We start from the raw sequence: 20,972 nt of genomic DNA on the forward strand, positions 1-20,972 counted from the left end.
AGCTCTGCAGGGACCCGAGTTCTGTGGCTATGTGGAAGTCCTGGACCTTGAATATGGTTGGGTAGTTTAACCATTGAGTGGGGCTGGGGAAGGAAACCCACCCTTGGTGAAAGTGCTGAGGCTCTGGGGAACCTGGTCTTGGAGGTGAGACCCAAGTGGGAGCCCCAGGGAGGAACTGCTATGGCTGGGAAGATTGTGACCAAGCACACGGAGAGCGGGGTCTGCTCCCATCTGATGGAGGAGAAAGGCTGGGGGCCTCCAGGGAGCAGCGTCTATGCATCTCTCTCGGTGTGAAAGCAAGACCCAGAGCCTCCGATCAGATGCCCAGGCCATTCTCCCCTCACAGGAGCAGCCTTTGTCTCCTAACAGACAAAACCAGTGGGGGCACTGTGGCCCTGGGGACCTGGGACAGAGGAGAATCTGTGCTTACCCTGTCCCCAGGGAGCTGGAGGCTGTGACCTGCTCTCTTGTTTCCCTGACACCTCCTCTGGATGCCGCTGGGAAGTTTCCCGTTCTTCTCCCGATTCGCAGGGAGTGGGGGTGTGGAGGCTGGTGGGGTGAGGGGAAAGCAGCCCCCTTTCTGTGAATGTGGCTTCTATCCTGCCTGGCTCTAGACTCTGGAATCTCCTCCCTGGCCTGGCCTCAGAATTCGGGTCTCTGGGCTGTGTAAATAAGAGTGGGGTGTGGAACAGAAATTTCTCCTCTTTCAAGCCATGGCCAGACCCACTTGGCTGTCTGGACTCTAGCTGAGGGGAGGAGGCAAAGGGAGGAAGGGTGGGCCCAGGGGCTGGGAGGGCTGGGAGACAGGCCTGGGGGGCTGTGGGAGCCTGCACAGGACAGGAGAGACAAAAAGTCCCCAGAGAGTTGGTTAACCCTCCAAGGATGGTGGCCAGCTTTTCAAAAGCTTCACTGTGGAGGCCAAGGTGAGGAACTGGGGGGCTGTTGTCAGGTATCCACATGGGGGCTGCAGAGAGGTTGGAATCTGATGTCAGGTCCCTTTGACAGACCAGGTCTGCCCAGGCTCCTCTTTATCTGTGGTCCCCTATATCCCCTGCCTCTGATCCATTCTGTGGAATCCTGCATCTCTATCCCTGACACTCGGGGGGCCTGGAAGGAGAGACGGGGGGGTGGGATACACATTAGAACCTACCAGATGCAGTTTCTGGTGCTTTGAGGAGAAATGGATTGAAATCGAGAGATGGATTGCTGGGATTGGACCCCTCCATGCATCCACAAAATTTGAAAGAGGAAGCATAGGGAATCCCTGCTAAAGCTTCCCCGGAGGTTCTGGGGATCCTGTAGCTGTTGTCCCTGGGGTTCTGATCTCCTTTGGTGATGAAAACAGAACAGAGGATGTGTGACTTCCCATGAGGCACCAAACCCCCAAGGACACATTTCTGTGTCTCAAGGGCACGCACAAGGCGGCAGGATTTCACTGACTTTCAGGAGCTGAGAAACCAGGCATGAAGCTCAGTGAGGTGTGGTGGAGCCAGGGGCTGGCAGGGGAGAGCTTGGAGATGCTCCAGGCAGGGCTGGGCCTGGCTTCTTATCCCTGTCAACCATGGTCTTTTCCTTCCTCTCTGGAGGGTCATTGGCTTAAGGACACCTCCTGCTGGCCGGTGGATGAAATTAAGGACTCTCCACTTTCTGAGCCCTCTTCGTCAAGATCTCCTTGTCCAGAAGGGCTGAAGCTTAGAAATAGCTTTCTTTTCTTTCTTCCCATCCTCTCTTCTTTCCTTCTGTTTGATGAGTACCTGTCATGATCTTTGGTGTTGAGGTGTTAAGAATCCTCATTAGGAAAATCACCTTGTCCTCCTCTCTCAGTCTAGGCAGGGCCAGGCTTCAGCTTATCTGAAGAACTTCCTTCTGTTTAACAAATTCAACCAGTGATCCCTTTCGATTAAACTTAGCTCCACTTGCTCAGTTTCCTCACATCTCACAACATATCCAATTCCTTTGGCGCCAGGCTGGGGGGCCTGTGGAGATTATAGGACCCGTGCCCCCCCACCCAACCTCTGCCACCAGAGAGAAGGAAGACCCGCTCTGCAGCCTGGCAGAGATTTCGACAGTGCCAGGCACTTGGCTGAAGGTCGTTGGCAAGAGCAAAGGCAGGGTCTGCTAGGGATGGGCTCATATGCTCTATTTCCACCTAACTTCCTTGGTACCCCTTCTCCAGCTTTCATCCAGGGCCTCCTTGGTGATGTACGCTGCAGGGGCAGGAGGCAGCTTGGGGTCCCCCCTTGTTTGGAGATTGTTGGGGGCTGAGGTTTGTCTTTCTTCTCTCTCTAGCCAGGCCGTGGCAGGGCCCCCTTCCCTCTCCTTCATTGTGTTCACTGTGCTCCTGCCAACCTCCCCCAAAGCGCTTGTCTCACAGTGGGGAGCTGAGCTGGGGATGTAGGGGGGCCTGACAAATTTGCTGAGTGGGGGAAAGCTTGGAGGCAGGAGTGAGCTCACTGAGAAACTCGGTCCTCAGGCCGCAGGCTGGGAAGGAGACTGTGTGATGTTGTTTCTGTGTCGCCATCCTCCCTTGAGGAGGAGGGGGCCAGAGAGACGGCATTGCCATGGGGAAAAAAAAACCGGCCCTGAGAAGGTGCCTAGGGAAGCCCAGGCGGGGAGTGCAGGCAGCGGTGGGGTGCGGGGGCGGGCCCTTGGCTGGTGCTCCAGCGGCCTGTTACCGTGGGGAGGCCCTGGCAGGGTCTGCTCTCAGCCGCAGCTCTCCAGCTCTCCCACCCCTTTTCTTTCTGGGCTTGGCTGGCTGGCTCCCTTCCCAGTTTCTCTGCAGCGACAAAAACCAGGGGCAAAGCTCATTGCTGCCTCTCCCCCTCCCCGAAATCTGTCTGTGGGTCTCCCTCTGCCTTTGTCTCTCTGTCTCTTTCCCTCTCTCCAGAGTCCAGCACCTCCTTCTCACCCCCTCTTCTTCCTGCTGCCTAGTGCCAGGGACATAGTAGGGCGACCCCCCCACCCCAAGCAATATTCCCGAGAGGCCCCCAACCCCCATTCACATCCTCTGAGCACAGCAGAGGCAGAGAAGTGTCCCTGGTGGCTGATGGCGGCCATGTGACACTTGGCGATGGGAAGGGGCGCACCCTGAACCCTGAGGGGTGGTTCAGCCATAGCTGTGGGTGGCCCACCAGCTCTCATCCGTCAGAGCTGGTTCAGCCTGGGAGGCAGGGGCCTTTCCAACTCATGGGGGCGCCTTTGGATGCTCAGAGCTCCTTCCCTCCTGTAGCTGTCTGGAGAGGGATCCAGGCAGCGGAGTTGGGGTGTGGCCAGGGTCAGAGGTTGCTGAGTTGGAACAGCCCTGTCTGGGAGGTGTTCTCACGTGCATGCCAGGCCCACGGATGTTTCTGCTTCAATCAGGGCAGCTGGAGGCCTCCGTTTAAGTTAATCACATTATGCTCTGGGGAGCAATGTGGAAATTGGAGTGAGGTCTGGAGGGAAATCCGCACACACAGGCACACACACGCACACTCACACACTCACTGCAGCTTGGAGCACAATGCTGCCGCCACCGCCGCCCAGGCTTGCGCCGCCGCTGCTGCGCCTTCCCCGCAGGTGGACGCTGGGTGCCTGGCACCGCCTCTGCTCTGCCCGCTCAGCCTCGCCTGCGGTCCTCTCCCCGAGCCTCCTACGAAGTTGCTGTGCCCGCCCCCCAGCCCGCCTGGGAGACCGGCAGGCGGAGGCCGTCAGGCCGAGGGGAGGAGAGAGGCAGCAGCTGGAGGAGTCCCCCAGGGTGGAAGCGCCCCGCAGCCCCCGCGCCTCCCATCGGGGCTTCCGGGCAGATGGACCTACGTCGGGGCGGCGCCGCGGGGGCCCCATCGAGCTCCTCCCGCTAGAGGGACCGGGACACCCGGGCTGCTCCTGCGGGGCTAAGCGTCCCGGAGAGCCCGGGGCGGGGCTCTCGCTTTGCTCCTCACCGCCTCTCCAAAGCAGCCGGTCCTCCTCCCCCTCCCCCGAACCCTAACCCTCGTGCCCAGGGTGGGGGGGCACCAACCTCGGGGGTCAACATGACTCGACTGAGCTGGTGCTTCTCTTGCGTGATTCGATGGAGCAAGTACCTCTTCTCCTGCTTCCTGCCCCTGCGCTTCTGTCTCCGAAGACAGGTAAACTCACCTGACACCTGCTCCACTCTTCCCTACCGGCACTCTCCTCGGGTTTATCACCCTCGTGCCCTTAGGGACACCTACCTTGAGTGGGTCAGTGTGGCTTTCGTGAGACTTTGGGAACTCCTGGGGAACCCCCTCCCACGCATGGATCCACGTCGGGGAGTGGACGCCCCTCTGCCAGGGGACAGCATCTGGGGTTCAGGTCAGAAGTCTAAAGGATACCACTGGAGTCTGTGCGAGGACGCTGGGGACCTGGGCACAGAGGAACACTTCTGGGGGTCGTTCCGCATCCCTCTGAAATTTCTGTGGAAAAGGAGGGCAAGTCCCTGGAAACGCATTCCCCTCGCCCCCGCACTGGACTCAGAGGTTTCAGAGTTAAGGCTGGGCCCTTAACAGAGTGAGGCTGTTAAGACTTAACAGAGTGAGACTTGACAGAGTGAGACTGTTAAGGCTGGGCCCTTAACAGGGCGAGAAATGAGCCAGGTGGATGTCAGGAGGGACTTCCTATCTCTTCAGGAGGATGGAGGGACCTGAACAGAGGTGGAAAGGATGGGGGCTGGGGCAGTAGCTGGGTTATTGAGGGAGGAGGGGAGTGGTGGGACCCGCAGTGCTGTGGGTGGGCGTGCCATGGCTGAGCATCTTTCTTCCAGAGATCCTTACTGTCTTCAGGGTGTGTGTGCTTGTGTGTGTGTGTGTGGGGTGGGGGGAGGCTGGGGAGAGGGAAGAGGTGGGGGCCTAGCTGGCCAGCAGAGTAGGGAACTGGTGAAACTGCCTATAACCTTAAATCCTCCCCTGGAAGCACAGAGAGGAGAGAATTCCGAGAACGTGACCTTGAGCCCCCAGAAAGGCTCCAGTGAGGGGAGGGATTTCAGGGGCTGGGGGTCTGGCTTTTGATCTACTCCCCTTTCCTTAGGGAAACTAGAGAGGGCCCTGTCATATGGGGGAAGGGGCTCAGTGGTATTCAGGTTAAGAGTCAGTAGAGCTGGTCTGCCTGGATTTGAATTCTGGGTTTACCATGTCTTAGCTGTGGACCTTGGGCAAGTGACTTACTCTGCCTGTACCTTAGCTTTCAAACATGTGGAATAGGGATTATAAAAATGCCTATATCACTGGCTTGTTGTGAGGATTAAATGATGTAGGGCATTTGGAATGGTTACCAAGTGCTTATTCCATAGTAGGTACTCAGTAAATATTCAGGGTTTATTCTTGTGCCTTTCCAGCAGGCTCTCCCTCCGTGTAGACCTTCAGGCAGGCCAGACATGGGATATGTGAGGATGGAGGGATTTATCTCTGCATCCACTCTTCCCATCACATGCATAGGGAAGGATTTTTCCACTCCATAAGAAGCCTGAATGTTCAGCTCCTCCTCCCAGGTGCTGCCTCTGGGACTCAGTTTCCCCCACTGCTACTCCGCAGTGAGGAAGAGGTGCCAGCAGGCTCCAGTCCCTCCAGTCACCCAAGGTGTGCTTTGAAATCTTCTAGCAAAATGCATTGTGTCCAGGGATTGGCTGGGAGGCACACGCTGCGGACCGCGGGGCCAGAGCCCCATCTACGTTCCTGTGGGCTCTGAGTTCAGATGCTGTGGAGTCCAGCTTTGCTGACTGGGGAAAAGGCAGCCTGCAGCAGGAATGGCCAGCCAAGACCAGGTCAGTTGGACCCCAGGCTACTTGGCAACTCCCCCTCCTCATTTGCAGAGGTTGAGGATGACCTCAGTGCTCCTGAGCTAGGATAAGAGTCGGGGGCTGGGGGTGCGGGACTTGGTGATCAGCTGCAGCTGTCTCCCTCCAGCCTCTGAGAGTCCGAGTCAGGCAGGAAATTAGAGCTGGGGAAGAGATCCAGATCACCAAGTCAAGCTCTGGGAAGGGTTTTATTAAAAATTGTTAAGATTTGGCCCAGACGCTGTCCCCACCCAGGGTGCTTGTGGAGGGGAGGTAGGGGAAGGGTGCTGGTGGAGGGGAGTGTGAGGAATGTTCTTTCCTAGGTCGGCTGGGCCCAGGCAGGGCCTGGTTGGAAACTCACTTTCCTTCTTAAAGAGCATTCTGATTTCTGGAGTGCAAGGAGGCAACTCCGTCTCATACTAGAGGGGTGGTGGACATGGGGGAAGGGGCTGGACGTCCCTGGCCCATAGGATACTTTGGTGGGCATTCAGATGAATGCCCCATTCTCCAGGCTGATGTGTCTCAGGTCAGGCTTGATGAGTAGAGCATGGCTGGGACTTCAGACCCCATGCACCCTTTGGTTGCAACCTAGTTCAAAGAACATCCTGTCCAGTGGTACATGGAGGCTCTGCTAGGGCCCTGAGCCCCCCAGGACTCAAAGGCCAATTTTTTGGGGGGTGGGGGGCAGGGAGAGGTAGTGTGGCTTATCTGAGCAGAAACCCTGTGGCCTCTGTTCTCACTCAGAACTCAGGCCCCAGGGCTTACCAGCTGTTAGTCACTCAGTTGTATCTGACTCTTTGCGACTCCATGGAATTCTCCAGGCCAGAATACTGGAGTGGGTAGCCTTTCCCTTCTCCAGGGGATCTTCCCAACCCAAGGATTGGACCCAGGTCGCCCGCATTGCAGGCAAATTCTTTACCAGCTGAGCCACAAGGGAAGCCCAAGAATACTGGAATGGGTAGTCTACCCCTTCTCCAGCAGATCTTCCTGACCCAGGAATTGAACCATGGTCTCCTGCATTGCAGGAGGATTCTTTACCAACTGAGCTATCAGGGAAGCCCCAGGAGCCAGTCAGTCTCATCCTGACCCAGGTGGCAGCACTGTCCTTGGCTTCCCTCTCTGTGTCCCCTTGTCCCCCAACCCAAGGTAGTCCTGGGCCTGGGCAGCTGACCTTCTCCTCGGCCAAGGAGTGGGGAGGACAGTTAACATATCACCTCAACATGGGACCATAAGCCCTAGTCTCTGGGTGACACCGTTGCTAGAGGAACAGCAGGAAAATTCTTGATACCCACAAGATGTTTTATCAGACGCCCTGGACTCCACTCTCACACATGGTAGCTATGTGATGCTGAGCAAGTTGCTGGATCTCTTTGTGCCTCAGTTTCTGCATCTGTAAAACAAGAGCTGGTAGGAGGCTTAAATATGATACCACAGTTACATGTATGATTAGTTAATATTGCTCTTTCCAGGGGCACGGAGCGAAAGGACATTGCCCAAGGGGGCCAAAGGGTATAACGCAGTTACCGAGGGCTTTGGTGTCAGATTCCTGGGTTCTGTGCTGTTGGAATCTGTAGTTGGACGTTGGTGGAGAATCCCAGCACCATCTCTGCTCCTGCCTATTGAACGGGAGGCCCCTGGGACCGGCTGGGAGGAAGGTTGTGGTGTGTGCGGCCCCGTGTGGAGGCAGCGGGTTGCAGGGTTGGCAGGGGAAAGGCAAGAGCATGACTCTGGTCCTACAGTAGCTGGACAGCAGGTGCTGGGAGCCACAGCCCTGTGACACCGGGCGATCCCACCCCTCCCTCCGTTGCAGTGCTGTCCTCTCTCAGATGAGGGGGCTGCTTAGGTGAGCGGTGCCCGAAAGCCAAACCCTCCTGGCAGACTTGTTTAATTTAATCTGGCAGAACGGCTTTAAAAGAAGAAAAAGCCAGCTCTTAAAAAGTGCACTTTTCATATTTTGTAGAAAAGATTTTGTTAGATAATATAGATCTGGGGCTTCTCTTGACAGATCAAAAGATCTGACAGTGTGGGCCATGTCACTGATCCATAGCAGCTGTTGACGAGGAGCGGGGTCCCCTTTAGCTGAGCCTGCCAGCTCTCTGGGTCTCTGAGGGACTCCTTGCCTGCTCCTTTCATTTACCTTCTGTCGGGGCCCTTAAGGTTTTGATTGTGACCCCTAGAAAGGCTCCAGGTCTTTCCAGCTCTGACGTTCCGTGACCTTTGAATTTTGTGACCCATGGTGACCAAGAAAAGACTTGATGCTCCATTAGGAGATGGGCTGACAACAGGAAGAACTTTCTGATGGACAAGTGTGGAAGGAGAGGAGGAATGGGTTGGAGGGAGCGGGGATCTTGGCCTGGGAAATCGGTGGTCTCACACCGATTTGTGTGGTCTCACCCCACAGCACCTGTGGGGCCGGCAGGGACCTTTGAGACCATCAGCTCTGTCATTTTGCAGGTGAGGAAACAGGCTGGGATACAGGCGTGCCAGGCTCAGGCTTACGAGGCCTGTTAGCTCTATTCCTGCCCTCACTCACCCTTCCCTCTGCCTCAGTTCAGCGCCGGCCCCAGAGCCTGCAGTCCTGGCTCTTTCCTCAACTGACAGCTGAGCTAGAGGCTGGAGGGCCATGGGCAGCGAGCAGGAAGGCTGGGCCTGCAGAGAGGAGAGTGGGGTTAAACACCAGCCGCTGCAGAAATGGCTGGGGCAGTGGGTGTCATGGCACAGGGTGGGGGCAGGTGCTGAGGCTTCTGGGATCTCAGCCTGGAAGACCCAACCAGCCCCACAGCTTCTGCCTGTGAGTCCCTGGTCCAGACATGGGGTCAGGACCCCAGGAAGGGCGATACTGGTCCAGCCTCTGGAGACTCCCCCTTCTGGGAGAGCTCAGAGATCAGCATGTGGCAGGAAGATATGGTGCTGAGGAAATTTGGGTGTGTTGGCAAGGTATGCCAACATCCTTTCAGGGGGTGCTGAAGTGGACCAGGAGGAGGGTTTGGGAAGGGAACGTACATGTGTGTGTGCTAAGTCACTTCAGTCGTGTCTGACTCTGTGCGACCCTATAAACTGTAGCCCGCCATGGTCCTCTGTCCATGGGCTTGTCCAGGCAAGAATCCTGTACTGGGTTGCCATTTCCTCCTCTAGGGGAATCTTCCCAAGCCAGGGATCAAAACTATGTCTCCTGCAACTCTTAGATTGCAGGCAGATTCTTTACCACTTGTGCCATGTGGGAAGCCCCTAGGAAGGGGATGCATGCTTGCTGTGTGCGTGCTAAGTCACTTCAGTCATGTCTGACTCTGTGTGACCCTATGGACAGTAGCCTGTCAGGCTCCTCTGTCCATGGGATTCTCCAGGCAAGAATCCTGGAGTGGGTTGTCATGCCCTCCTCCAGGGGATCTTCCTGACCCAGGGATTGAAACTATGTCTCCTGCGACTCTTGGATTGCAGGCAGGTTCTTTACTGCTGAGCCTCCGGGGAAACCCTGGGAAGGGGATAGTAAGTGGTAGAAGTAGGAAAATATGTCGGGACCTATTGATTGGTAGATTGATCCATTGTTTCTACAATCATGTCTGATACCTGCTATATGCCAGGCTCTCAGGATACCAAACACAGGACAGATCCTTGCCCAAGGAACTCTCCTTGTGTGGGTGGAGCAGGGGAACCAGCTGGGAAGGATGAATAATTGGTAACAGGGTCCTGAAACAGGGGCATCACATACAGTTTAGAGACACTTCTGGTGGCAGAGTTGAACCTGCAATGGGGAAGATGGTGATTGGGTAGGAGGAAAGACTTTCCGACTGTGAGAGATTAAAATACAAGAGAGACCCCTGTAGTCTCAGAAAAGAGGGATGGGGGAATTCTGGGGGCCGGATTCTTCCAAGAAGACCCTCAGCACTAGGGTTCTCTACTCCTGTCTTTCAGTCCCAGCTCAAGGGACTGCAGAGGGAGCTGGCCTGGGGGCTGCAGGGTCCCCTTGGGCTGCGTGGGAGGCCAGACAAATTGGTGTCACTGTGACTTGGTCTTTGGCCTTGTTCAGCATTTCTGGGAAGCTGCAAGGTGATTTCTCAGAACTCTTGAGATAGCCGCCGGCAGGCACATCTAGTGATGCCAGCTGTAAAGGGCAGGGCTGTGGGAGCAGGGCGGGGGGAGATGGGGTGGGAATGAGTGCGGGGATGGCAGGGCTGAGCTGGCTGAACCCTTGGGAGGGCTGGCAGCGCTGGTGGTGGTGGCTAGGGGTGGGCTCAGGGGCTCCCAGAGAGGCCCCCTTCCTATATTGCCCTGAGCTCCAGCCAGTCGAGACGAAGGGTTGGCAGGAGCGTCTGCCTGTGGCCATCCCCAGCGGTGGCTGCAGGGCCCACTACATGTGGGACTCTGCTTCATTACAGTGTTGGCTAAACTGTCATTTGAGCCCTGGCAGGCTTGGGAGGGGATATCCAGGGGCACTGTGGTTCTGGAAAGGGATATAGGGTAGAGGCAGAATCCTTGATTGCTCCACAGCTCTGCAGAAGGGCTTGGAGAGATGTGAGAAGGGCCCTGATTTTTTACCTTGATCATGATCATGATCATGTCGTCATCAGAGCAAAGACTCTTAACTCAGGCACCCGCCCCAGGAGGGACCGGAATGAGACATCTTGCTATAGTGTCCTCCCCTGACCTCTCGGAATCGCCAAGGAATAGAGTCCTCTGTGCAGTACACAACCTGCGCTTCCGCACATGGCAGCCCTTCCCCAGACAAAGTGTGAATGTTTCCCTCTCATTCTGGGGTTTCCTAGGTAGATGTCCTGACTGGACTGTGGGCTGGAAGCCAGTACACCTGGCTGGACAGTCCACCTGAGGGGAGAGGCTGGTCGTATAGACGCTACGCTGGCATGGCACTGCGTGTGGTGCTGACAGAGAGTGGTGAAGGCATGTTCTTGGGTGAGTCGGGGAGAGAGGCAGGGGATGCACAACCCTTTTTACAAGTGGCCCAGGGCATGTACCACACGCTGGTGTGTGCATAAGTCCTCATGCAAGAGGACTTTCTTGCCAAGTTACTCAATCCAAGAAAATGGTCTCAGAGTGCCTACTCTGGGTGGGGCCCTGTCCTCGGCATTCTGTGTGTTTGTGTGAGTTGGACTGTGTGTCCTGGTGTGTGTGTGTGTGTGTATGTGTGTGTGTGTGTGTCTACAGAAGGGGGTGGGGCTGAGCCCTCTTTCCCTCCCCTGGAAGTCTCCAAAAAAATAGTGTGGGTGATTCACCAGCCCCACCCACCCTCGCTTGGTCCAGCTGTGGCCAGAGCTCAAAGAGGAAAGTTTCTGGGGGAACAGTGGAGGGGGGAGTTGAGACAATGAAGGCGCGGGGCAGATTTTGCTGGATTCCCCTGCAGCGAGCCCTGGGAATGCATTTGGAATCTGTACCCCGCGTCTTCCCCCCCACCCTGGACCCCAAACTCTAGTCCCTGGGCTAAGGTGGTGGGGGGCAGGGAAGGGCTGGCAGGAGTGAGTAGGGGGGACAGTGTTCGGGAGAAATAGGCATGTGGAATGGTGGGAGGTGAAAACGGCCCTGGGAGGGGGAGCCAGGGAGGCGGAGGAGGAAGTGGGGAAATGCAAACCAAATGTTGGCCCAGGGCACAGTCAAGAAAAACAGACTCTCGCGGGAGCCTGGAGCGGGGCTCCTTTAGGAAGGGCAGGAAGGGCTGGGACAGATGTTTGGAGAAAAGAAAGAAAGAAGGGGAAGAAAAAAAAGTAGGAAAAAGTTGGAATGAAATTCACAGCCTCGAGGGCAGGGCCATTTTCCAGCCATCCCAGGCCTGGTTTCTCTTGAGTCAAGCGAGGTGCAGGCTCAGAGCTCACTGAATGGGCACCAGAGCCCGACCTAGCTAAGTGTGTGCAAGGGAGTGTGTTCCCAGGGCAGGAGGGCATGTGTGTGTCCTTGGAGATGGGACGGGCCTGAAGAACCACAGTTCAGGCTGTGCCATCACTTGTCTGTCTGTCCCTCCATCGGGGTTCTGGGGGTAGGGATCTGTGGAGAGTAAAGCAGGCTCCTGGCCAGTAGTGCTGGATGGAACCAGAAGGCAGGAGCAGAAGGCAGGAGCAGCCCGGTAGCTCACAGGGCTTGGGTGTCTGGGATTGGGGGTACAGGGGAGGTTTGGGGGGGGAGGGGCCGTCTCCAGTAGCTGTCCCTTTGTTCCGCCTTCTGCTTACCCCTTGCAAAGCAAAGGCTTCAGACCCTGCAAGCCACCAGTGGAGCTGGGAGGCGGGAGGAGACTAGAGGCTGGGACAAGGGGTGGAGTGGGGGGAGGAGGGGGAGGGAGGGTGAGTTGGAGGCAGGCAGGGCGAGCGATGCTGACTGAGCCAGAGCCGAGGCCGCTGCAGACTCAGAGCTCCCTTCTGCCTGCTCTGTGGGGGCTGTGAGCTCGGGGGGGACCATCCGCCAGCCCCAACGTGGCCCCAGGGACAGCACTCAGCGAAGATGACATGGATCTGTCTATCCTGCATGCTCTGGGTACGTGTGGTTGTGTTAGCTAGGAGGTCGAAGCCCCTACCCTGGTCCCTTCAACCTTAGCCTGATGCTGAGAGCCTGGGGTGGGGGGAGTGCTGGCTGTGAAGGAGGGGGCCTTTCTGCCTCTGAGGGACCGAATTGAGTAGACTCTCAGCCTGAGTCCTTCCCCATCAGTGGGGGCCCCTCACCCCAGTTCTGCCGGTTGGTCCAGTCCCCCACCCCCCGCCCTCTCCCCGAGCTGAGCCCAGGAGCTGTGAGGCGAAGAAGCCATCACAAAGTTGGTTTCTTTTTGGAGCTTCTCCTGTCTCCATTCCCACTCCCACCCTACCCCTCCCCTGCACTGGGGGCGAAATTCGTCAGCCCTCAAGTTGCTCAGCCTCAGAGTTTGAGGAAGGCGCGATGGTAGGGGGCCTGGGGAACAAGGGGTATTAATCTAGAAAATGAAATCTGGGGAAGCCCGGCTGGAGGGAAGTTCTGCTTGGATTCCGTCACTTTTATCCCAATTTCAACTGCTAACCATTGCCACTTCTTCCTCCACAGCCCTCCCACCCTTACCAAGAACCACCCCCACGCACCCCCTAGTCCCAAGGAGGAAGACAGGCCTTGTCTTTCCCCTTTCTTGGCCCCGGATTCGGGAAGGTGTGTGTCGGGCGAGTGTCTGAGGGGCAGGCAGGCAGGTCTGGGGCCACACGGTGAGGGTTAAAAGTCTTGAGGCCTGTCAGAAGGAGAGAGGGGGCTGACGGCTGCTGGAGGGGGCAGGGGCTGGAGACCCTTTCCTCAGAGGGGCTTGGCTAGGCTGTCAGGCTGGGCGAAGGCATGCAAGGGTCAGGAGGGCGAGGAAGTCTTCCCTGGCCGAGGTTAATGTTGGTCTCTGAGAGAGTGCCGGCTGGTTTGGGGGATGGCGCTTCAGTCCCGGGTCCAGATGTGGTCTTCCCTGCCCTTTCCCTGTTCCAGCTGGCCCTGGGGAGGACCCTCCTGAGCTTAGGCTGGAGCCCAGGCTGAAGGACAACAGCGGGACATCAGACCTAGGCAGAGAGGGGAAGTGAGGAGCATTGGGATGAGGGTGTTTGGGTGGCGTGTGGGGCTCTCAGTAACAGACTGAAGGCGTCTGGAGCGTCCTGCACAGACGGGGTTCGCTGGGCTGCTGTCCACATCTGTATAATGGGAGCCATGGCCAAGTTCATCTCTCCAGGCCCTTCTGGCTCCCTGGGCCCAGCTCTGGAAGAGCTCTGTAGACGGTGCTGAGGATGGAGCCGGGCAGGGAGGGAGGCCTGTGGCGGGAAGGTTGGTGGTTAAACTTCCGGGGTGATGCTATTGTGGATGGAGACAAGGCCACGTCAGCAGAGAGGCTGTGGGAAAAGTGCCTCGTGGCTGTGAGCCTCAGTTTCCCTGGGGGGTGAAATGAGGGTGACGGAGGGGAGGTGCCAAGAGGTGAGCATGAGTGCCTTGTCCAGGTGACTCCTCTCCCCGAGAGCTGGGAGAGGGGACTGGAGACCAAGGGCTGGTGTGGATGCTACGATTTCTCTAAGGTTCTCCCCCCTCCTTTTCCTGTCCTCTCTCCTGTGACTCCCCGCCCCGGTCCCTCTCCAGCTTCATGGGACAACCCAGTGGGCGCCTTTCTGTGGTGGAAGAGGCTGGTGGAGTGGACTGGGGAGGAGGATGTCTTTTCCCCATTCTGCTCTGGCCTGGATGCCCATCGCCAGGGTGGGCCCAAGTCTGGGGGGAGCGGCGAGGACTGGTCCCGGGGCACAGTCCTGATCCCATCAAACTTCTTGTCCCGGATCCTCCCTTGCAGTTGTCCCAGCAACTTTCCTCTTTTTTGCATGGACCTCTGTGGGTTGGGGTATGAGTTTGTAGCAGGGAGGGGAGGACTAGCTGGTGCAAATTATGGAGAGGAGATACAGAGGTCTTGGAGACCTTGACAAGGGGGCTGCTCCCACCTTGAGAGGCACCTGCTGGTGGGAGGTGGGTGGCCTTTGTCACCAGGCAGGGCTGGGCTTAGATCCTCCTCCTGTCATTTATCAGATGGGCAGCCTTGGCTATCACAGTTCCCTCCTTGAGCCTCAGTTTCCTGATCTGTAAAATAGGGAGAAGAACACACACCTTGTTTGGCTGGGGTGAGGACAGAGATGACATGTGTCAGAAAACCAGGTACCCAGCACATAGTAGCTGCTCAGTAAATGTGGGTCCCTAATCCCACTCCACAAGACCCTGCTTGGCTTATAGGATGCCCTGCATCCCAGGTCTGATATGTGTTGGCGGCGGGGAATCTCCCCAGGAATAGCTGCACACATTTCATCCACGGAGTCATCTGTCCATAACACATAGTTTTAACAAGCTGTAGGAATAAAAATCACTTTATTAGCTGAGGTGCGTAGCTGTATATCATGCGTAACTTGATTTTCTCATCAAATGCTCCCATTGTTTGCTATTACATATTCAAGTATGGTTTATTTAGAAAATAATTACATGCCTATTAATTGAGGTTTTTTGGTGTTAGAGCTGCAGGCCCTGGGAGAGGGCTTATTAGGTGGGGCTGAGAGAGCCACAAGGCACGGCGGCCAGGGGCCAAGTACAGCGCTGGGCCTGTGCTGAGTGAGCCGTGTGGCCTCTGGCTCATCACTTGACTCTTCATCCTGAGTTTCTCACAGGAACTTGGATGCTGTCCTCTGAGGCTGCTTGCAGCTGCAGACAAAGAAGTGTTCTCTCTTCTGGAGCCCATGTCCCTCCCAGCGCTAAGCACACATTTTTGTCAGAGGGTCCTCGTGAGCTCCCGGTTGCCTGGCGTGCACTTCTGCCCTGTGAACCCGACTCAGATCCCTCGGTCCTGGACTCGCTCTCTTTGGAGTTTCATTGGCTTGTAGGGTTGTGCCCACCGTGGGGCCTCCTGACTGTGGGCTTGGGAGCTAGGCTGGGTGGTGTGACACTAACAAGGTCTGAAATAAAACAGACCCCTTTGTAAAATTTTTCAACATGACATTCGAGGCCCAAAGTCAGGGAGCAATACGGTACTGTTTTTCTGTGGTGCTCAGAGGAAGGATGGCAGGCCGGCCAAGAGAGCAGAGCCTGGGTTTCATCCTGCCTTGTCACTTGGGAGCTCTGTGACCTTAGGCAGGTGACTTCAAATCTCTGTTTCTCCATTGGTTTCCCCACCTACCTATAGGGTTGTTAGGTTTTAAAGGAGCCAATACATTTTAGAATAGTGTCTCTCCCTCAGTAAGGGCTCAAGAAATGTTAGCTCCCTTTCTACGACGGTGCAGTTCAAGGCCGCACAAGGTTAGAGGCACAACCAGGGCCTGGCTCTCCCGCCTCCCCATGCAGGGCTTTCCATTCTGGGGATCTCCCGGGAAGGGCAGGTGGAGTGTGAGGACAGTGTGAAGGCTCAGAACACGCAGGCTTTCTCCTGCAGGCAGCATGCATAGTCAGAGCACGGATTCCGGGGACAAATCCTGGCTCAGCCACTTACTAGCTGTGTGGTCCGGGCAGCCAAGTAGCCTCCCTGTGCCTTCCTTGTCTCCAGGTCCTTGACTTACACTATGTTGTTTGAACCTCACTGTAATTCTGTGAGGTAGGAAGGGCAAGGATGGCTAGTTCCAGTTTCTGGCCAAGGCGAAGGGGTCCCACAGAGGGCAAGTGGCCTGCCCAGGGGGCCATGGTGGGTTCAGTGCTCCTGAAAAGTGGAAGGGTATGGGCTGGGGGTTTTGCACCTCTGGGTTGAGGGGTTGGTGGCCAGCAGCCCAGAGATGGGAAATGATGTTAGGAAAGCACTGTGCTGCCATCTAAGCACCACCCACCCATATTCCCTCCACCTATCTCGCCACTGATCATGGAGTGCCCACTTTCTTCAAGAAGCTGGCAGATACTGGACAAATGATTACAGTAAGATGGATATTATCCAAGAGGGAATCTGTAAGGACATTTAAGGAGAGACCTCGCCTAGACTGAGGGAGAAGGAGGGACATATCAGGAAAGAGATGTTCTCCTCTTGGGAGGTGAACTTTAAACTAGATCCAAAGATGAAGCTGAGACTGCAGAAACCCAAGCGCAGGAAGTAAGGATAACTGAGGAAAGATAAGATGGGGTAAACTGGCCAGAAGATGGCCTTTGCGCAGAGGAGTCCTGACAATGTAACTGCCAAGGCTTCTCCAGATAATACAGGCGGCAGCTGTTGACACACCTTCGGAAGTGGTGGTACTGCCGTGCTTAGGGACTGGGGACCCTATCTCAGACAGACATGAATCTGAATCTTCATTCCATCCTGGCTTCCCTGGTGCCCCAGAGCATCCTCAGCCTCACTAGGATGTTGCGGTGAGGAATCAGTGAGGGAAGCCGTGCCAGGCCCTCACCATCAGGCCAGGCCCATTAATGGGGTTTCAGACCACCCACATCTCTGTGCCTGGTGTCTCAGATGGTAAAGAATCTATCTGCAATGCAGGAGATCCAGGTTTGATCCCGGGGCTGGGAAGATCCCCTGGAGAAGGGAATGGCAACCCACGCTGGTATTCTTGCCTGGAGAATTCCATGGACAGAAGAGCCTGGAGGGCTACAGTCCGTGGGGTCTCAAGAGTCAGACACGACTGAGCGACTAACACTTTCACCTTCACTATGCCCTCCCACTCCAGGAGCTGATTTTTTTCATGTTAGAGCACAAAAAGGGACCCGGGGCTTAATGCTCAAAAACGTTGGGACACGGTTTATAAAGCAGCCAAGTGGGGAGAGAGAGAGAGAGGCAGGCCAATGGTGAGAGATGGGCCAGCTCAGGAAGCCCTGTCAGGGGCCGAAGGCCACCAGGCAGAATCCAGGCTGCCCAAGCGTCTGCGTGCTCCTCTGTCACATGGGGAGCTCAGTTACAGCCATTCTCTGCATCTTTCCTCCCTTGGAGACCCAGGGCTGCTTGGCATAGGAGAGCTCGCTCCTCAGCTGTGAGGACCCCCTGAACCCGTGTTCTGTCCCCTGAGGGCAGGACAGTGGCAGTGGGTGAAATCACTGCAGGGAATGAGGTCAGGCAGCAACTCCATTGGATTTGCTCCTTCTGACATGTTTTGGGCTCACATTGTTCTAGACACAGTGGACACGGAGCAGAAGCCCATGCAGGTGCGTGTGCCTGGTGGACAAGTCCAGTGCACACCCAGGCGTGACAACACATATCAAGAGTCCACGTCTAAGTGAGTGCTTACCATGTGTCAGGCACTGTTCCGGTGGCTTTTCAGGCCTTGTCACAATCTATAGATGGTTGCTACGATTAGCCCACTTAACAGATTAGTAAAGTGAGGCAGACAGGGGTTAATTAACTTGCCAGGGGTCACCTTGCTAACAAGTCGGATTGAACAGGGCGCTGTGACGGGGCGCCAAGCACGAATGACTGAGGAAAGGAAGGGGTGCTGGGTGACCCTTAGCCCGAATCGAATCATGAGGAAATGATCAGACACATCCAGATACCGAGGGCCATTCTGCAAAACAGCCTGGGCTCTTCAAAAAAGTCCACGTCATCAAAGAGAAATCATAAGGTGGGGTCATGTGTCCACATGAAAGAAGAGGAAGGAAACCCAGCAACTAAACGTAATACAAGATCCTGCCTGGATCCTGAGTCCAAGATAAAAACAAAGGCAAAGACCCAGCTCGAATGGGTGTCATTGTGGCAAAAGGGGAAATCAGAATATATTACTGAATGTTGGATAATGCTATTGTCGCAAGGTCGAATTTCCTGAGGGTGGTGATTATATTGGATTGAGGTAGGGGACAGAGACAGAGGGTGGATAGAAGTGGCAGAATGCTCACAAGCAGTGAGTCGGGGCCAAGGGCCTATGCATGTCCATCTTTTCCAGAGCTTTTAAACTTTCCACAATGAAAAAAGAAAAGTAGTATGGAGAGACCGATTTTGAAAGGGATGGTGGGGACGTTATTTGGGAAGATTTCCCTCCGGGGATGAGGTTTGAATGAAGCTTTCAAGGATGCCTAGAAGCCTGACATGCTGAGAGGCAGGAAGGACATTCTGGGAAGAGGGAACGGCAGAACCAGGTCTCAGGTATGGATCCAAGGCAGGGAGTCAGGGAATGGGGCATGGGGACTGAGATGGCTGGGTGGGCCGGGTATGGACCAAGGCTGCTCCCTGCTGATTGCAGGGAACGCACGTTTTATGGTGGATGCTCAGGAAGGCATGGAAGCCTTTCGCAGTGAGTGGGGGTGACCCCAGAAAACTGTGTACCTTAGAGGCTGTGCAGGGCGGAAGGAGACCAGGAGGCTGTTGCCATAGGCAACAGTGCCCAGGCTAAAAAGTGACAGGGCCTCTAATAGGGCAAAGGCAATGGAATGAAAAAGCACAGGAGGGCCAAGAGAATATTTAGGAAGCAAAATTTACAGAGTCTGGCAGCTGGTTGGATTGGAGGGTGGAGGGCTGGGAGGTGTTGAGAGTGACTCAGAGTTTTCCACCCGGAGCGACCAAGAACACGGTCAGCGCATTAGCTGGCTAGGGGCTGGGGGGTGATGGTGATGGTGAAGAGGAACTTTGGTGGGGTGGTGTGTATGTGAAGGTGAGATGGGGTTGGAGGGAGCTTGCATTTGTGGTGCTGGTGGTGGGGAGTGTCCCAGACTCCAGCCTGTAGCTCCACTGGGAGTCCCAGTCTTCCTCACAGAAATAAGCGCTGATGCCAACCAGGTCCTGGTGTCCCAGCCGACGGTGATGAGACACGGAGGGGTGGATTGCTGGGAGAGGACTGAATGACACTCCAGGTCTGTCCGGGGCCTGCTTTATCGTGATTTTCTTTCCCAAGGCTTACCGGCTTGCCGACTTCTGTCCTCTGGCCTCGTCATCCATGGCTCCTAGTATGGGGCCCAGGGAGCCCAGTGGGGCAGGGCTGGGGATGTTTTTGGGGTCAGGAGCTCATGAGCTGAGGACCTCTAGGGTTATCAGTCCCCTTTCATCACACCCCCACTCCACTGCGCTCTGCCCCATGGGGCCGGGAGGAGCCAGTAAACAGCCATTCCCAGCCCAAGGCCAAGAACTCCCGCCCGAGGCTGCCCAAGCCAGATGTGCCACACCCCTCTGGCAGGCAGCTTGATTGAACAGTGGGGAGGAGGGCAGGGAGAGATTCCCCCAGAGGGCCAGAACAGCCCTCTGACGCTGGCTGGGCTTGTTGCCGGGCTAGGGCTCTGGGCTTGGAGAGGGGAGAAGAATGACTTCAGCTGGGACCCTTTCCCTTTCTGAGTTCTGGCTCTCAAGAGAGGTGGACTGGGGACAGACCAGGCAGCTTCTGCCATGGCCGGGCCTCTTCTGCTCTGAATTTTCCCTAGATCCGTTAGGAGCTAATCCGGCAAGGGAGGGGCCAGTGTGCTTTGTGAGGCTGTCTGCCACTTGTCAGGGAAAATGATGCTTATTGTCATAACAAGCCGTTACCCTTGAGCATGGTGCTTTATGGGCTCCGTTCTCATCCTCTGCCTGTACCTGGGGAGTAACCGTGGGCGGGGCAGGGGAGGTGCTAGACCCTCGTTTATCTTCTTCCTCTGGATTTTGACCTATGATTGTTTGAAAGTTCTTTTCCCCTTGTCTAATCATGAGTTCTGGCACCTTCTACCCACTGGGGTTTTGTTTTGCCTTTAGAAACTTCACAGCCATGACAGCTCCTTCAGATATTTGAAGATATTCTACCCTATACTTCCTCCTCCGTCATCCCAGGAAATCTTCAGACCTCTGTGGATGACTCTTAACAAGATTACCAGACACCCCTGTGTATATAGCCAGAGATGCTGGCAGAGTCAAGGTTATGACCTGGGGTCACTTTCCTGGGCATGGCCCAGCTGGTCTCCTCACTCCCACTGGGGTTGCCCAGCCCCTCACGGAGGGGTGATGCCCCATTAGACAGCTCTCTCTCTGTAAACGTCAGCAAGTCCCACCCCCTAGATCCCACAGTCCCTTCCTCTCAGACTGGCCCATTGTTTCCCGGATACTGTGTACACCCAGGCTGTCTTGTCCAAACCCCTCACTTCCATCTGGGGACTATGAGGCCCGGAGAAGGCCACTGATGGTCCTAAGACTGCCAGTCTAGAAAGCTGGTCTCTAGACTCCCATCCCAGAGATCCCAGAGATCCTTTAGCCAGAGAACCAGGATGGGGTGGATATAGGGGACAGGTGTGTGACGGACCATCACCCAGGGCAGCTCAAAGATGCCGTGACCAAGGCCGGAGAGCATGTTTTCTGAACCTCATGTCTGTTCTCCAAGCCCACGGGGGAGGAGATTTTGTAAACCAGACTTTATGGAGTTGTCCAAGCAGAGCAAGCAAGCCCAGGACCCAGGGGAGAAGCCTGGGTGTTTGCTGGTCAGCCTGGAAGGCCAGTCTGCTCCTCTTCTGTTTACTGGGCAGATTCCACTGCCCTGACTTTGCTTTAGTTGGGGGGGCCTCTTTCCCCGGGCTTTAGGGGAAGGGCTAGATTTGGGGTCGTAGGCAGATAAGGCTGGAAGATAAGCTGGTATGGGGAGCTCTGCTGACTTAGTAGGGTGGGAGAGGCAGGCTTCCGGGGGCAGAGTAGGCTTGAGATGACTGGGCTTTAGGGCTTCCTGCATGCCCCTTCAAACATGCCTTAAATTGAACCCCAAATCCCTTCCCTGTTTCTCCTCCCATCTAAGCCTTGGCTACTGCAGTTGACAAGGGACTGGGTCCCCTCCCTGGAAGGTCAGTGACAGAGATAATTTGGAAGGTCGCCAGCAGGGGGCTGAGATGGGAAAACACGGGAGGTGAGACC

General features: G+C 55.9%; 1 protein-coding gene across 23 annotated transcripts in view; it reads left to right on the forward strand.

Moving 5' to 3' along the window:
* Positions 1–20,972, forward strand: part of TNS1 (tensin 1) — a 248,954-nt gene that overhangs the window by 23,495 nt on the left and 204,487 nt on the right. For 3 of the 23 annotated variants that reach the window (XM_086340683.1, XM_086340742.1, XM_086340787.1), the window contains exon 1: positions 3,696–4,103. The exons of 18 other annotated variants lie outside the window; for them this stretch is intronic. In XM_086340683.1, coding sequence (XP_086196809.1) covers positions 4,008–4,103 — 96 coding nt within the window. In that variant the 5' untranslated portion in view covers positions 3,696–4,007. Of the gene's footprint in view, positions 1–3,695; positions 4,104–12,039; positions 12,239–20,972 lie in introns of those variants that run through there. 2 more of the 23 variants (XM_086340712.1, XM_086340796.1) reach the window with 1 other exon arrangement.

This window comes from Bos grunniens, chromosome 2 (assembly GCF_055505025.1).
Source record: "Bos grunniens cultivar Pamir isolate PY7600 chromosome 2, Bosgru_T2T1.0, whole genome shotgun sequence".
Lineage (NCBI taxonomy): Eukaryota > Metazoa > Chordata > Mammalia > Artiodactyla > Bovidae > Bos > Bos grunniens.